This window comes from Stegodyphus dumicola, chromosome 2 (assembly GCF_044657685.1).
Source record: "Stegodyphus dumicola isolate Sdum_Otavi_A_Nest chromosome 2, ASM4465768v1".
In the NCBI taxonomy this organism is placed as follows: Eukaryota; Metazoa; Arthropoda; class Arachnida; order Araneae; family Eresidae; genus Stegodyphus; species Stegodyphus dumicola.
In genome coordinates, this window is record NC_140769.1 from 224,863,932 (window position 1) to 224,882,290 (window position 18,359).

The 18,359-nt window shown below is 32.7% G+C and overlaps 1 protein-coding gene across 4 annotated transcripts in view; it reads right to left on the bottom strand.

The window, feature by feature from the left end:
* LOC118185084 (neprilysin-2-like) overlaps nt 1-14,971 on the bottom strand; it is a 118,947-nt gene extending 103,976 nt beyond the window's left edge. For 3 of the 4 annotated variants that reach the window (XM_085811818.1, XM_085811817.1, XM_085811816.1), the window contains exon 1: nt 14,820-14,971. In XM_085811818.1, the coding sequence (XP_085667944.1) occupies nt 14,820-14,895 (76 nt within the window). In that variant the 5' untranslated portion in view covers nt 14,896-14,971. The remainder of the gene's footprint in view (nt 1-14,819) is intronic. The other variant, XM_035354878.2, reaches the window with a different exon arrangement.
* Nucleotides 14,972-18,359: the final 3,388 nt, after the last annotated feature.

Sequence of the window (18,359 nt, forward strand, 5' to 3'; positions counted from 1 at the left end):
TGCCATTATTCAGGACTTTTAACTCTTATCATTTATTTATGTATAAACATGTTGAAAAATTCAAGATTAGTGACCTCGTTATACGGGTACCACTTCGTAATGCGTTGAGTGAACAGAGAACTGATGATAGCTTGATAAAATTTATTTTCACCTGTATGTAGAGTTTACGTTTAGTTTCTAACAAATTATTTTATGCTAATCATTTGTCCTATCTTCCTCATTTCCTTTTTTCTACCAGAATGTAAATTTCTAGCTCGCGTGATATTTAAATGAGGTAGAAAAAACGAAGTATGTAAAGGAAGGTTTTTAGAGGGCAGAATCAAAGCGAGTTTTGCCTGCTGAAGGCCCCGTCGTTAATTTGATTTCCTTATGAATAATATTCTGCGGCGTTCCGTTATTCTCGCCATTAGACTTATTATGCTGACCATAGGTCAGAGCCAGCTTTTTTGAAGGCGGGAAGGACTCAGCTTAACTTTCAAGATTCTACTTTTCAACTACAGATGAATAAGCTAGAGGAAAGAAGAATGCAGCCACCGGAAATTGGCATGAATCCCCTAAGGTGGGAGGCCAAAGAAAATTTAAAAGGATTGTCAGTTTTCAAATCTTTTTTATGATAGTCCAGGCTAAAGATATGTAGTCAGCCATGCGATCGATATAGGTACCGCGGCCCCATTGAGGTTTAAATCTTATCGTTAAGATAAAAGATAAAATAATTAAGAAGCATATCGAAAAAATGTTAAAAACAAAGTTATAACTACAATTAGCAGCTCTTATGCTAGCCCGGTGGTACTGTGTAAAAAGATATAATGATCTAACACCTACCAACCACAAAGCATGGCGTTTCGTCATTTACTACAGAAACCTTAACAGTATAACTAAGTATCCTGTCTATCACCTCCTCATAACTGAAGAAATTACTCGAGAAATTAAAGCAACAAGATTCATGACAACGCTAGATTTAACATCCGGTTATTTCCAAATTGGAGAGAAGCCTTCAGATGACTCTAAAACCGAATTCATTACGAAGTTCGATGTTTACGCCTTTTTGAGAATGCCGTTCGGCTTATGTGTTGCACCTGCCATTCTACAACGTGTTATGGATACGATCTTACGACCAGTCCTTTGGAAGAATACGTTTATCTACTTTGACCAGTGGTTCTCAACCTTTTGACTAACGCGTACCATCTAAACAAAAATTGAAAAGCTTTAGTACCACCACTACATTTTGCAATGATTAGTCCAAGTGCCGCTGATATGCCGCGAAAATTATACTAATTGCATGACGTGTGTCCGGCTCTTTAAAATATTTGGCCTGTGGGGCGCCTGATAGTAGAGTTCCCTTGGTTCGTGGTGTATAAAGGTCTGAGGAATATCAGTTCGTCCTGGAGTGGGAATCTAAAAAAGATATAAAATTCCCAAACAAATATAGTATGTACATACAGACAGTCAGATCTTTGCATAATTCTGCATGCAGGCAGTGACATCATACTCAAATTCACACAGCTAATTTCGCTGAAGAGTCTGACTCGTCTCTGTCTATTCATAATGTATTACAATGATTAGTTTTCAGTTTCTCAAAAGAAATATTTAATATATATGTAAGATAAAAAAATTCAAATCAAAATTATAATTTAAAATGCCTCTTAATTGCTCATTTTTAATTTGGGTATTTTGTCTGTAGTAATAACTTTCCTAAACTGCGTCATATCTGAAAACGTATTCCGCATTATGTCATCTTGAAACTTCTGCATTGCCTAGCCAATGAGATTAACGAAAGATTTTACTATAAATATCGTTGCAATCCTACTACCCTCCCTCTTTCTCTGCCTATGCTTGCTGAGTGAAGGACGTCTTTTGCTTGGTTATTTTTATTAAAAATGTAATGCGCCATCATCAAAATTGTGGGGTGCAACAAGTAATAAAGATATATATCTGGAATACCAAATGATATTGTGATTCTTCAAAAGTTCCCGGAATCTTCTGCTACGTAATTGATATTTTCAGTGATCTTCTAATTGTCAATCCATTCGAGACTGCAAAATAATGTCTTTCCTAGGCAAGCATTCATCTTTCATCAATTTACTGCATTTTACTTACTAAATCTTATCATTACATACATATAGTGTCATTTGCACAACCTGTTATTTATTTGTATTAAATATACAAACATAAAAATATTAGATTAAAAATTGGTTACCATTTTAATCATCAAAATTTAAGTTATAATACTTAAATTCTAAAATTAAGTGTGAAATTTGGGCCTGAGATAAATTATTTATTTCTGGTCGTATTTCACCTAGTTTTAACCGTAAATTAGGATGCACTTTTAGTTTTGTTCTGCATTTATTTTTCAAATATAATATGGAAGAAAATTCTTGATAACACAAATAGGTTACGCAAAAAAAGCACGAAACATTTAATAGCTTTACTTGAAATGCCTTTAAATTCTTTTTTTTTATTCGGTTCAGGTAAAAGTTAAGAAATGTGTTATTTTTTAAATCTTCAGTTAGAATTCGATCGCACTATCAATTGTTCTTTTTTTTTTTTTTATCAGAATATAAAATTACAGGTACATTTGAACAAATAGATTTCTAATCTAATTTTCTTTCTCATAATCCTCTGGAATATATATGCTGAAATTATTTATCAATGAAAAACAATGATTTTGAATGTCGGATGCTAATTCTTTTATTTAAATTATTTTCGGTTAGAAAACTTTCTAAAAGTGATAAAAAGCTGAAAATATTATTATCCAATTCTTTGATTATTAGCTCGATGTTTTGTCATTGCATTTATTTTCTCTCTAATGGTAAACAAATTAAGACTTTGTCCTTGTAATCCTAAATTTAATCCATTTAACTTCCAAAAACCATCCCAAAAATATTAGCTAAATATGCTAAACGCGCGAACCATATTTTCACTAAATAACCATATTTCACTAAATAAACATGTTTGCAATTTAAATTTTGAATCACAGAGGAAAATTTGAATTTCTGATCGCTCTGAAGCTCTTAAAGATAATTTAAATCTTTACGTCTGAATAACCGCCTTAATTGCCCACCTCTTGGCATAAAATCGTTAATATTCTTACATTTAAAGCTCAGCTTGTAATAAAATTAACAATTTTCATAGCTTGATGCAAAACGATTTTCATGTTATCGGGGATTGTTTTGGCTCCTAAATGTATCATTTTTATATGTTGGATAAGTACTAAATGATGATTACAAGATGTACACAAACTTCGTTTATTCTACATTGCTATTCTAATATTAATGATAATAGATACAGTTACAGTTACATATATAACATCTTCCTTTTTTAACAGATATAACAATGATTATAAAATTATACATATTCTTTTAAATAATGAGGATTTTTAGTTGTCCTACCAGATCGAGCAAAATTTGGTAATACAATACCTCTTTCAGTATTTGATGGCTCAACACTTCTGTTGGGTGCTGAAGAACTTACAGGTACACTGAGAGGAAAAAAAAATTCAAATTGCGTTTTTCATGTCTCGAAAGCGCGATTTAAGATATATATTAGATTTATATATATCATTGTTCTAACATAGGTATTTTGATATAAAATCGAACTTCTCCTGCAATTACATATCAATTTTTTCCATATTTTGATTCTACGACTCAAATTATGCCTACATATTAAATTTTGTATAATTTGGTGCAAAATTTATGGAGAAATGCAACAATATACGAGTATCTTGACGCAATTTTTTCAATTTGCGCCAAGAATAATCCAATTGGCGAACTTCTTAATATATGGCAACCTATTTTCCTTACTCTTCCATTATGTCGGAACGGGAAAAAAGGCACTTCTTTCTTATCTTTTTTACATTGTACGTGAGCGGGAAAAAAGTCACATCGTTCTTACTTTCAAATAATTTTAACAAAGTGCATAAACCAAATTTTCATTATTATTGCTTTCAACAAAAATGCGAAATTTCAAAATGCGCCAATATATAAATTCACGTATATATCTTCGAATAAATTTTTTGCGGGTAGGCTTAAAAATACATCTACATTAAGATGATAGTAAACATTTTATAGGTTATAAGTCAAAAATTTTTTCGAAAATTTACAAAAATTTATTAAAAATACAAATTTTAAAAATAAAGCTTAAAAAACGGGTGAATTTATTTGGAATGAACCTAAATTTCCAACTGTGTAAGAAGGAATCAAATAAGTTTAATAAAAAAAGAGATATTAATGAATGCATACCAAATTGAATTAACATTGAGGAGCTAAAATTTTGAGAGCTATTTCTTTAAAAACTACTCGTGCGATTTTGACAAAACTTGGTAGTTTGGCGTAATTTGAGTCTTAGAATCGAAATATGGAAAACCATTGGCATGTCATTTCAGAAAAAGTCCGATTTTGTATCAAAGTACCTATGTCAGAACAGTGCTATATATAAATCTAATACATATCCTAAGTCGCGCTTTCGAGACATGAAAAACGCAAGTTGAATTTCGTCAATCGGCCCAGTAGTCCGAGAGCTATAGAACTGCCCCCCCTTTTTTTTTTCGCAGTGTACATCTAAATTTGAAGTACTCCTACTTATCACGGGTATCTCGGGTTCATCCTTATGACTTTCATTTTCATAGTTGTTTTGCATTGCAAACTCTTTCTGATTAGTTCCTTTAAGAATGTCTCTTCTGTTCCTTTCTACAATTCTTCCATCTGTTCTTATAATCCTGTATGAACGTGGTCTTTCTACTTCTTCTATAATTTTCCTTCTTTCATTTAGTTTTTCCCTTTCTATTTTATGTACACATAACCTTCAGTGGTTTTAATGGTCTTTCATTTCTATCATAATAGCTTTTTTGTAAAGTTTGTGTCTTCAGTAAATGTTGTTTATGGTCTTCATATCGTTTAGTTTGGATGAAATTCTCTTTTATAGGCATCAATCCATTTACTTTTCTTCTAAACGTCAATTCTGAAGGTGTCTTAATTTCATTTAAAATAGGAGAGTTACGATATTCCAGTAATACTAAATATGGATCTTTGTTGTCAACTACAGCTTTTCTAACATTCGCTTGACAGTTTCAATATGTCTTTCAACCATTCCATTAGATTGAGGGTAATTCTGGTTTCAAAATTCCATCTTCTTGCAAATTCTTTAAATTTCGTGCAACTATAGAGTGGACCATTATCCGAATATACTATTTTCGGAATATTATGTCTTGCAAAAAATGATTCAAATTGCTATATCACTGCTACACTTGACAAATCTTCCATATGTCCATTTTCAACATATTTGCTAAAATAATCTATAACTATTAGATAATCCTTTCTTTGGAAGTAAAAGATATCTGTTCCTAATACTATTAGCTTGTAAACTTAAACATGTTTGACAATTCAGTACCAAATCTTCAATTTCTTTCGACATTCCTGACCAATATAATATTTCTCTTGCTTTGATCTTGCATTTTACTCTTCCTAAATAACCATAATGAATTCTGCTTAACATATCTTTTCGTAAACTTCTTGGTACAACACCACAGGAATTTTTAAATATTAATCCATTTACTTCTGATAGTTCTTCTCTGAAGTTAAAATATGGTTTTGCCAGTTCTGTAAGCATAAATGTTTCATCTAGCCATCCAGTTTTAATTAATTTTCTGAAAACTTGTAGTTCTTCATCTTTTTCTGTTTCCAGTTGAAAAACTTCCGTTTTACCTTTAGACACTGGTATACATTCTACAAACCATATAACATGAGCTTCTATGTCTTCTTCAAAGAAATCAGATCCTTTATCAGTAAATGATCTTGATAACGCATCCACTATAAAAAGTTCTTTGCCTGGTTTATATTTTATCTTAAACTGATACGGATGAGATTTTATACGCATTCTTTGTAATTTTACTGGGCATTTATTTAATGGCTTTTTGAAAATTGATTCCAACGATTTATGGTCACTTTCCACTGTAATATATTTTCCAAATATATACTGGTGAAATTTCTCACACGCAAATACAATGGCTAAAGTTTCCTTTTAAATCTAAGCATAATTCTTCAGTGTATCTGTTAATGCCTTAAATGCATATGCTACTGCCAAATTATTCTGCAGTAAGACTGCTCCTAGTCCTTCTTGAGATGCATCTACAGATAAAACTACTGGCATATTTATATTATAATACTAAGACATCTTTTAGTCTTCTAAATGCTTTTTCATGTGTTGCATTCCAGTTCCAGATAACTTGTTTTTTCAACAAATCTCTTAAACATGATGTCAATTCTGATACATTGGGTATAAATCTAGAAACATATGTAATCATTCCTAGGAAAGTTTCTAATTCTTTGACATTTTTGGTGGTTTTATCTCTAGAATAGCCTTAATTTTGTCTTCATCTGGTTTTAAACCATATTTAGAAAATATATGTCCCATATATTTAACTTCATTAAGCCCAAATTTGCATTTATTTAAATTAAATTTAACATTCTTTTCTCTGGCTCTGTCCAACAACTTCTTTAATCTTAAATCGTGTTCTTTTTCATTTTTTCCCCAAATAATAAGTCATCTATATATATTTGAACTCCTTCTAAATCACTACAAATTTCAGAAAAAGCCTCTGGGGATAAACTCAGTCCATACGGAAACCTTAAAAAGCAATATCTACCAAATGGAGTATTAAATGTAGTAAATTCACAACTTGAATCTGAGAATTTAATTTGCCAAAATGCTTTGTTTGCATCTAAAATGCTAAACACCTTTGCATTTGTCAGTTGAAATGAAATTTCTTCAAAGTTTGGTATGTGATAATGTTCTCTCAGTACATTTTGGTTAAGGATTTGAATTCATAAATTCTGTATGTTGATTAACTTTCTTTATAATACCATCTTTTTCCATTCTTGCCAATTCCTCTTTTAATGGATTTAATAAGCTAAGTGGAATTTTCCTTCAAGGCTCTATTTTACCCATAGCTCCTAGACTTAATTTAATGTGTAGGTATATTCAATTAAATTCCCAGTTACTGTAAATAGATCTTGATATCCTTTTAAAGATTCGGGTAACTTTTCTTTAGACTCAGGATTTATTGTACAAATCCTTTGTGCTAGGTTTAATTTTTCCAATGTAGGTAAACTTAAAATAGCTGGAAGAGTCTTATCACATGCTACTATTTGAAATTCTACTTCATCCTTGTCCCCTTTCGATGTTTCATATAATAATTTGCATTTTCCGACTACATCAATTGTAGTACCATTGTAATTATTTAAAGTGACGTTTGATTTAGTCAAACATTTATCTCTTAAATTTAATTGTTTAAATTTAGGCAATGGCAACACATTACACTGAGCATCAGCATCCAACTTAAGAAATAAATATTTAGATGTGTGATGTGTTTACTTTTAATCTTTCAAACCATTCTGTTCTATTTTTAGAAAATGGATTTGTATCTTCTACTACCCTAAAATATATTCATTACGATTATAATGCAACTCATGCTCTAACTTATTCTGTACAACATTAACATTTTTATAAGTGCACATTTTAGAAAAGTGATTTTGCTTTTTACAGTACAAATAAATATTATTATAAACAGGACAATTGTATAATTTATGAAAAGTTCCACATTTTCTACATGGGTTTGGATTATTGTACGTATTTCCTTGATAGTTTGAAGATGATTTGGTACTTCGTTGCTTTTATTTTATATGATATTTTTTTCTTAAAAGGCAGAATGTTTTTATCTGAAGGTGGAAATTAATTCCGTTTGATCACTTTTGTTACTCGGTGGATTGAATACATCCATACTGAATACGTAATTTTAGCCACTTTAAATAAAAATAAACAACGAACTTGCCAGCGATGGAAATTTGGATTTCACTGTAAACAACCTCCCATCGTCTTTATTCACAAATGACGCTGCATGGTTCTTTAATAAAGATTTTCTTTTTTAATCTACCGCTGACTACGCCATGTATTATTTTTACATGTTGGATAAGTGTTCAATGATGATTACAAGATGTACACAAACATCGTTTATTCTACATTGCTATTCTAATATTAATGATAATAGATACAGTTACAGTTACAAATATAACACTAAAGTTTCACAATGAATGGAATTGTGCAGTGAGTAAATTTAGTTTCAGATGCGACTTTCTTTATTTGAGAAATAACACCGGAATGCTTTCTTGTTAACATATGTCGTCATTGCATACATACGGCAATGCACTTATTCCAAGAAATATCATTCACAGATATAAAATTGCCAATTACTTTGAAAATTTCATTTATATTTGCTCTATCATGAAGATCTTGTGAATTCTCAGATGTCTTTTACGAAACGATGGTTTCATACTTTGCTTGGATACAATTCACTGCAAACAACACGTTGAGTTTGAATTTCCATTCAAAGTAAACCCAAATGATAAATAACTTTCATCATATTTTCTATAAACAATTTTTCTTTTCTTTTCAATATACCTAGTGTTAAAAGATTGTCCTAAATCCATCACCATTAATTGTCACATTTCCACTTAGTCAGTCCTAGTAATTTTTCTATTTTGAAAATCTATATTTGTTTTATTACTTTTTCACAAATATTTAAATGCACAATATATTACGAGTTCTTCAAAACCAAACGACGATATTCTCAAATCGCGTAGAAAAGTAAGGAATAAAAAGCAACAAGAAGACAAAATTGAGCAGCAAATCGAGGTAAAAATGATTCTAATTCAAAATTGAGCAAATATGAGCCGGAAATGATAGCGACATAACTTGTAGAAGTGTTAATGAATCGAGCAACTCTAAAAGAATTAATGAGATACTATTATCGTTTTATGGAACTTATTTTATTTCCTATTAAATACAACATCCGTACTCCTTTTAAAAACATCATTTATGACCACATTTTTTTATGTCTATGTGTATTATCTATCTATATATCTATGGCTATTATATCTATGTCTATCTATAAAAGAATATTTGCGAAAATAAAAACGGATTATTTCAGTTAAGTCTATGAGAGTCTTTGTCCTCGAAAAATTTCAAAGCATATATTTGTGAGTATTAGCGAAAAAACTTAAACAGGATTTTGGGGTATTTAATTTTTGTATTTGAAAGTACTTTATTGCTTTGTGTACCACCTATTTTTCTCTCGTACCACCAGTGGTGCCAGAACCATCGGTTAAGAATCGCTGATTTAGACGATATCATAGTCACGAGTGAAATATTCAACGATCATAATAAAGACTTCCATGAAGTATTTTCGCTTCTAAATGAAGCTCAGTTCGCTACTCCAGGACTTCGTTACTTAGCATATAAAATATCCAAGAAAGGAACTGCGAAGGAAAATTCTAAAATAATAACCATCAGAAACTGCTCTTCGTCAAATACTTCAAGAAAACTTTGCTCATTTTTAGGCATGTGTTCATATTACAGAATTTTCCTTCAAGACATCGCTAAAATAGCTGAGCACTTGTTAGAATTAAATAGAAAAGAAAACCGCTTTACTTCATCAGCAGAGTCCAGTACGACGTTTGAAAAACTAAAACAAGCTTTAATGCAAGCTTCCGTCTTAAAGTTTACTTAAGGCGATGAAAATTCGGAAAATGCCTTTGATTACGTAGTGGGTGCTGTTCTCATGCAGTAAGGGGTAGATTTCCGGTCAGCGCAGAGGAGCTATAGTGCCACGGAAGGAGAAATGCTCTCAGTTTTATTAGCAGTGTAAGAATTTAGAGTTTACTTTGGCAAATCGCCTATTACAGTTTTTTTCTGATTATGTGGCTGTAGCGCGTTTATGTTCAGAAAAGAATTTATATCCAAAATTGATTAGATGAGGCTTTAAACTTCAAGAATTCAACTTACTTTTTATACATACCTCTGGAAAGCAAACTACGGAGGCCGATGCACTCTCAAAAATGCAGTTGGATGAGGAAGGAAATAATATAAAATGCGCTATGCCTACGGTAAAAGTGCTCGACACACGTAAAACTATTATAGAAGAACTGCAAATGAGAGCCCAAATTAAAAAATATATATTCTTATTTGAAGGATTCGGATCATTACGGCACTAATTAACATTACGGCAATAAGAAAGAGTCTAGAACTACGAATTTGCTGATAATCTGTTACTTTATTCAAAAACCACGAATCAAAATTACGAGCTTTAACCGGTTATCCCAGCGAGTTTAAGGTTAAACATCCTAAGTACACGATTCGCTTATTTCTCGCTACCTGGGAATAAGAAAACAGTACAACGAGTTCGCAAGGCGGTGTATTTTTCTTAACTGCAAACATTTGTAAATGCGGTATGCCAGGTTGTGCCATACTTGTCAATTAAATAATGATATTAAGTATACCCAGCCGGGTAAACGCTTCCAAACGAATTGGAATAAAATTATTAGGCCCATGCCCTCGCAACGAAGTCAGTAAAAACCGATATTTACTCGTTATTGGAGAAACATTTTCTCTAAATGGGTAGAAATAGTCCTCCAAAGAAGAGCCTCGGCTAAAGTAGTTATAGATTCTTTCGTAAACAAATGCATTTTAAAATATGGAGCTACATTAAAAATAATTTCCGGTAACGGAAAACAGTTTATTAGCCAAATATGTCAGGTATTATGCGAGAGCCTTGGCATATGTCATCTAAAAATGGTGCCTTATCGGCCGCAGCCAAGCCATAGTGGAGTAATAACATAGTTAAAATTATACGTTGTTATGTCAAAAACCATCATAAGCGCTGGGATAGCGGGATTAATGAGTTAGCGTTTGCATTAAGGGCAGCTAAATATGATACAACAGGAAAAACTCCAACAGAATTATTCTTAGGCCGAAAACTAAATTCTTTGTGCAGAAGAGAGCGCCAGAATTCAAAATGACAGACATACAGAAGATAAGAGACAAAGCAGTGAAAAATTAAATTATGACAATGGAGAAGCAGGAGCTGTATTATGACAGGAAAAGGGCTGGAAATGAATTACAAGGTGGTAGACCAGTTAATTACTCATTATCATGTTCGGAGGAAGACAGAGTAGCAGAAATTTGTCCACGATTTCAAGGCTCATACCTAACTGAAAGATTTCCAGAATCAGCAGTTTATTTAAAAGACAGATATGGAGAACAGACAATGGCAAATGTATATCAAATTAAGCCCTACTACAAAAGGACGAAGATGGAAATATTTTTCAGGAATGGTAGCAAGAAAAATGAAAATCAGTGAGGCGCAGCGGCAGAGAACGATGGAAGTACATGTTCCTGGTTAAAGGTGAGCAACCACCAATATGAAGCAACCAGAATGAAAGACAAGAGGTCAAGAAAGCCGCTAAGACGAAGGGAATCCAGTAGGATACATGAACCACCAAAGAATGTTCAGCGCTGGCAAAATGCCCGAGGAAAAAGTCCCATCGCATGAGGCCAAGTACATTGAGGAATTGACACCGAAGTTTCTACAGAACAAGCGCGCAGCTGAGCAATCTTCAATGATGTAGATCCGACTGTGGAAATTCCAACATTCTGTGTTACCTAAAGAGATCAGCGGACTTTGAGAGTACCCAACGCTAACGGAAGGTGATGAGACTCCGAAACGGCCCAAGGAAGAGAGGAAAACCCCAACTGAGCAGGAGGCTCAACCCCGAAGGAGGTTCTGGGTTCGGAAAACTACAATGTTACCTACGTGGGAGGACTTCGTGAATAAACGAATGGAGAAATACCGAAAAACAAACAGATAAGTGGAAATTAATTTTTCCTTACTAAGATTCAGTTTTCTTTTCTATCTAGACAATGGTAATTTCTTTCGAATTTTGCCTCAGATTAGATTATTTCAGTTGTTTAAAGAGAAAGAAGCTCGGAATTTTAATTGGAATGATTTATATTCATTATGAATTTAGATTAGAAACAGTAACTCTATTTTAGTCTGAGGGACTGATGTGAGGAAATTTTAATGAAAATATTACGAAATCTTAAGCAGCTTGCGTGCCTTGACATTATAGTGCAAGCCAAATTTTCTAATTTAATGTATTGTAAATAGTTCATTTATATACAGTATGTCTGATGTTTTTATTGTAAGTATTAAAAGTACTCTTAAATATATGTCTTCAAGTAAATTAAGACTTGCATAGTTGTAAGAATTAAATCTGTATTGTAAGAAAGAGCGGTTTATATGCCTAGAAAATTTCAGACAAATTTCAGTTAAAAGTAAAAAGGTAGCTAGGTGCATGAGTTTAAAATTAGGCTCTCCAGCCGCCAAGTTTAAAGCACGCTCTTGTTAGCACATTAGGTGCAGTTTTGAAAGAAAGTTATTTTTTAGGTCTAATGAGTCCAAATTTTTAACATATAGCTTGTGGATTAAATGGTAAAGTTGTGGCACTAATGCAAAAACACACTCTCTCGATATTTACAGTATATTTTTACTGGAGATAGTAGGATAGAGGTTTTATTGATCGAATACGCGAGTTGAATGAAAGTTTAGATAAATTTAAATGAAATGTTTAAATAAAACAGATTTAAAAGAGATAATATAAACTGAAGTAATGTATTATGTTTTGAAATTTTCTGCTTCAGTCTTTTTCCTTCTAGATATTTGGAAGAAGTTCAACTGCTGAAATTTTGTAATAGAGGATATGTATGAGGATCCAGATCTTTGCTATGTAAATTTAAAATTAATTACTTTAGTTTAAATTTTATGTTACTGTTAGAGTTTGGCTCTGAAGGATTTAGAATTAAAATTCTTGATGAGGTCATTAAAGAGTCTCCTTAAATTTTGGCAGGGAAAGATGTAGACTTTACATCTAGTTTCTAGCAAGTTATATATTGATCATTTGTTCTATCTCCTTCATTTCGATTTGCTTGCCTGCAGGAAATTCAAATTAGATAGAAAGAAGAGAATATTTAAAGGACAGTTTTAGAGGGTAGAATTAGAGTGAATTCTGCCTGCTGCAGGCAGCATTGCTAATTTGATTTCCTGGCGAGTAGTAGTCTGCGGTATTGCGTTATTATCGCCATTAGTACGCCGACCTTAGCTCGGAGCCAGCTTGCGCCTTATTCTATTCGTGCAGGCGTTAGGCTAGCTTACTTGGCTTAGTTTTAATTAATCAATTATCTTTGCTTTAGCCGTAACTGTTGGCTTTCATAAGCACGAATGGTGCCGTCTATTTGCTTTTAAGCCAAATAAAGGTGTTCGTTCCACCCTTTCCCTGTCTCTGTGATACTTAACAAGACAAAGCGAAAATTCGCTGTTAGTCTTTACAATTCTCTTATACCTGATGTTACCTAAGAACACAAGCCTCTGCACCCCAAACTGACATTTTACAGCTCTGAAACTTTTCACAAATGTATTTGTACAGCTCTTCTCAGTATGCCAGAGCGCACCACTAGCTAAGAATGCCAGAGCTCAGTATGCCAGAGCACACCACTAGCTAAGAAAAGTACTAAGAATATTAAAGGCAATGCAAAGAGAATACAAAGAGCGAAGCTCGCCTTGAGTTGTCCCTATACTTAGAACTCAACTCTAAATTAAAATCTGGGAACTAATACTCTCTCTGGTATTCTATGGGTTTACCCCAGCCGACGAGAAATTTTCAGTACATTACATTTCCCGATATTGCTGGAGGGCATACACAGTTAAAGTTACATATAGATATCAGATCAGTTAGTTATATACCTATAAAACATGATTAATTTTCTTTGATTCACAAAGAAAGGGATTTAAAAGCAATAAATGCAGTTCATCCTCTCTATTATTAGCTAGTAAGCCCTCGATTCTCTAACCAAATAAGCGAACTCGTAAAACTTGCTACGATATGAGCTGCCTTAGAATGGGAGACTTAAAAATTAGAAAATAAATAAAACTTAAAGCTGTACGTAGATTTTGAGACTTGCCGATAAGATTAAACGAAGTTGAAATAATAAATAAACGATTAAACAAAGGTGGATATAGATATCAGATCGCTTTAATCACAGAAGAATAGAAGTTTTTGGCTCGAATCTCAAAGAAGACTTAGATTTGTGTAAGTTATGATGTATGAAGGCACTTAAAATGCTGGCAAACTGAAAATCGTTTCGACAGACTTGGTGGCAAAGAAAGAGGATGAAAATTTTTAGGATCCATTTTCCGGGCAGTTTTCCATCAAAATGAGTATGAAGCTTCCCCTTTCTTAGGCGTGCTATTCGGTCACCCCCTGTACTGCAGCATGAGCAACATTTCCGGTAATGAGAAAGCTAAATAGCGGATAAGTATTGACCATTCCAGGCGAATGCATTATATTGTAGGTGTCCAGCCACATAGAGCAACAATAATATTATCTACCATTTTCTACCATAATTTTGCTATTGAGTATCACCGATGATCATTTAGAAGCAGTTTTAAAAATCTTCATTATAAAGTTAACACATCAGATTTAAACAAAATGTTAAAGGACATAAAACAGCATCATTCAGAATTCACTTCTCCTGAAAATAATAATTAAATTGAAATACATTTGCTGCCCGCAGCCTTTTCTTTAAACATCAATATGGCTCTTTGGCCAAAATATTTGTCCAGACTAGGTCCAAATGCTTCAAATAAACCTATTAAAACACAACTTACAGTACTACTTTTTTTTTCTCCAGACTAGTGTTAATCAGACGGAATCGCCTTTAAATGATAAATTTCATTCTTTTGCCTAAAATATAAATTTTCATTTTATATATCTCAGCTGGTTCCCAGATAGTGTTAAATGCTTAGACGGCATGACTGGAGATAAGTGGGAATCAGTTATCAGTACCTTAAATTTTACTTTCGATAACAAAATTTATGAACAATAATTTGTAAAATAATCTCATAACGTTTGAATAGGAGAAAGAGTTCCACTTACAAGTGAAAAGCAACAGCTGGCAAAGGATGTTCTTTAGGAAATTCATTCTCAGCTTGCTGGTATGAGGCCTTTCCATTTATTATGACAGGGCTGCCGTTATTACACTTATAAAGTGAGCTGCTCCAACAGTTTGCGTATTTATGCCACGTATGCATTGAAACAATAAGCAAAGGAATAATAACTTTGCTTGGATTTTTCGTACGCCAGGTGTCTAGCCGACATTACGCATATGGAGGACGACAATAAACAAAGGAACGATTTTTGATTGACATTCTTCCTCTGCCAGATCTGTAGCTGACAGCACACATATGGAAAAACACAATAAATAAAGGAATGATCTTTAACTAACATTCTTTTTCCGTCAAGTCTGCAGCTGGCTGCACGCATAAGAAGAAAGCTAAACAATACAGAATGTGATTTCTTTATGCTACATTTGCACTATATCAGTAAATAAAGGATCTGACTGACTGTCTTCGTATGTCAACTGACATTTGACACAATAGATCTGGAGAAAGACTGAAAAAAACTTAGCTCTAGCTGCATATTACGTAAAATATGGAAAACTGCCAGTCATCGCACATCATATTTTCTCCAACAGAGAAAAAATTACATTCATATATTTAAAATGTTCTATGCACTTTTCTTGAACTTCGTCAAATACTTATTATGTATTTATAGAGACAGAGAGGTAGATATAGACTAGTTAATGGAAGACTAAATTTTGAATCTTGTGGCAAATCTCTGAGGTTTTCAGAATTCATAAAGATAAAGTGCGTTATCTAATTGCATTGATTTTTCGATTTGGTAATTGATTTCTGTGTATTCCAGATACACAAAAAGACCTTTAATAAAGCTTTTCATAAATCCCACATTATTGACTGCTGAAACACAAGAATTACCTGTACAAATATACCCTTATAAAAATACAATATCTAAAAATTAGTAGTACCTTTTATACTAGTAATTTTTTTCATTCTACGATTAGACACATTCTACTATTAGATGCTATAGATGCCTGAAAACTCTAATATTCATTTTAGTTAAATAAAGTTAATCTTGTTGCTAACAATTTGTTCGCTTTTATATATTTTTACTCGCTGTCTTAAATAATGTAGAATAAAACATACGCATATTAAAATATCAATTTTATTGTTTTGTTTAGAAGTTTTTCTATGCAACCTGAAGTTCTGCATCCGTAAAATAGCAAAATATCCAATTTTCTTCTAAAAATGGGATACAACCAATTAGAAAAGTTATGTTGTTAGTTTAATTTTGCTACAAAGGAGCTGTATTCTTCTCGATAAACATATAAAATACGTCATTGTAAAAGAAAATCTGTACACATTACCAAGTCTTGGAAATTGATGCGTCAACGCACACAGTCATTATCAAACTGTTTCTGTTTGGCAAAACATAACGAAGTTTATTTGTTTATTTTTCCTTAAAATTTAATTAGTCGATTATTAATTGATATATTGAGCGTTTTAAAAGCAATTAACTCATTTTTAAACCGTTTGAGGTTTTATTCCACGATTTTAGTGATGTATCTTTCTAATTAATATACGTTAGGATATGAACGGTGGTTAGCTTTCCCTGTCTAAAACCATTCGTAGCTGAACTTAGTCAATGAAATAAAATCAAGTTCCATATACAGACTGTGGAAGACATAGAGAATTAAAAAAAAAGTACCAAAAATCGCCGATAGGAGAGATTTTTAACACTGTCGGAACCAAAAACGGTTCAATAATTACAATGAATGGAAAATGGATTACACAAAATTTCTTTGATGCTTCAGCAATAAAAAATACAGATACAAAACGAAACTCAGAGAAAATAATCTTTTATTAATCAACATTTGGACCTCTTGGAATACGTGCAACATTTTCAATGTGTTGACCTACCCTGCGTACAAGATACTGCATCTGCTGTAAGTCGTTCTCTACTACTGCGTCTAAATTGCCAGTTTAGCGGAAGTACCCGATTGCCAGTTAAGTTAGAGTAATGCACCTAACAACAGAGAGAACGATATCGCTGTAATCCTTCTCTAATAACGATGCAAAAATACGATTCATAGTCATACATTTTTCAGTCTGATGCGATATGGGACACACATAAAAAATTTCGATAGAAAAATAAGCTAATTCTCTCTCATTATATCAGCAGCTGGACTGTATTCCGCTAATGAATAACTTTATTCTTTTCATAAGTATATACAGAAAATACCGCTAGAGGGCTGAGGTGCGTAGGTGTAGCTAATGACGTAACATATACACCCCGCGTTGAAATTTCAATTTCAAATTTGGATTTACATTACAGTTCAACATTGACATAATTGACAAAGAAATACACAAATTTAAACAAATAAGGAAATTAAGTGAATAAAGGCAAATATGAAAATAATAAACATATACAGATACAATTACACTGTTACAATCAATGCAAAATGGAAATTCAATCATTCATTGGAAGAAACAAATTTGACTTATACCTCTTTTAAAACTGCCCAGATGTTTTTACTAGAACTACTCGAACCTTTCCGTCTGATCCCTTTATTACCTCTTGTATACGACCTAGCTTCCATTTATATGGTATGATGGTAAATTAGTGTCCTTCAATAAGACCATATTGTTTGGACTAACATTATCTTTTGAAAATTTCCATTTATTTCTTAACTGCAAGTGATTTAAATAATCGCGGGACCAATTTTTCCAAACTAACTGCACGAGTTTCGTTGTTTTTTGCCATCTAGATAAAGAATTATCTGAAATGTCAGTTACATTGGACTCAGGAGTAGACAGTAATGGACGGCCTATTAAGAAATGTCCAGGTGTCAAAACGGAATAATCATTAGGATCTGTTGACCCATTGGTACAAGGGGTCTACTATTTAGTATGCCTTCTATTTCTGTAGTTACAGTTCAAAATTCTACAAATGTAAGTTTGACTTGTAGGCTCAGCTCGTCTTAAATGGTATTTAAAGGATTTCACCCCATATTCCCATAGTTCACCGAAATTTGGAGGGGATAAACTTACAACTAATTTTTTCTGAACTTGGATAATTAGCTAAATTTTCATGGGGAAAGCTCATTAGGTTATGCAACCTCTTTATTTCTGAATTTGCGCCAACAAAGTTACGAGCATCATCCCAATATAAGCAAGATTTTTCTCGTCTTGCGAAGAAGCGTTTTAAAGCTGCAATTAATGCGACTGTAGATAAATCAATTACTAACTCTAAATGAATAGCCTTAGTGGCAAAGCATACAAAGATTGAGACATATTTTTTTTTAAATGTGCCCTTGCATTGACTCTTGTATTTAAACAAAAACGGGCTATAGAACTCGATCCCACAGTTATATAAAATTGAGGACTAGCGTTAACTTTCTCTGCAGGCAAGTTTCCCAAAAGCTGCTCAAATGATCTGGGTTTATTTTTAAAGAACGTTATACATTCATTTACAATTTTCTGAGCTAAATTTCTTCCTCCTATAGGCCAAAATGCCTGCCTCACGCAATGTAATAACGTTTGAGGACCTATATGTAAA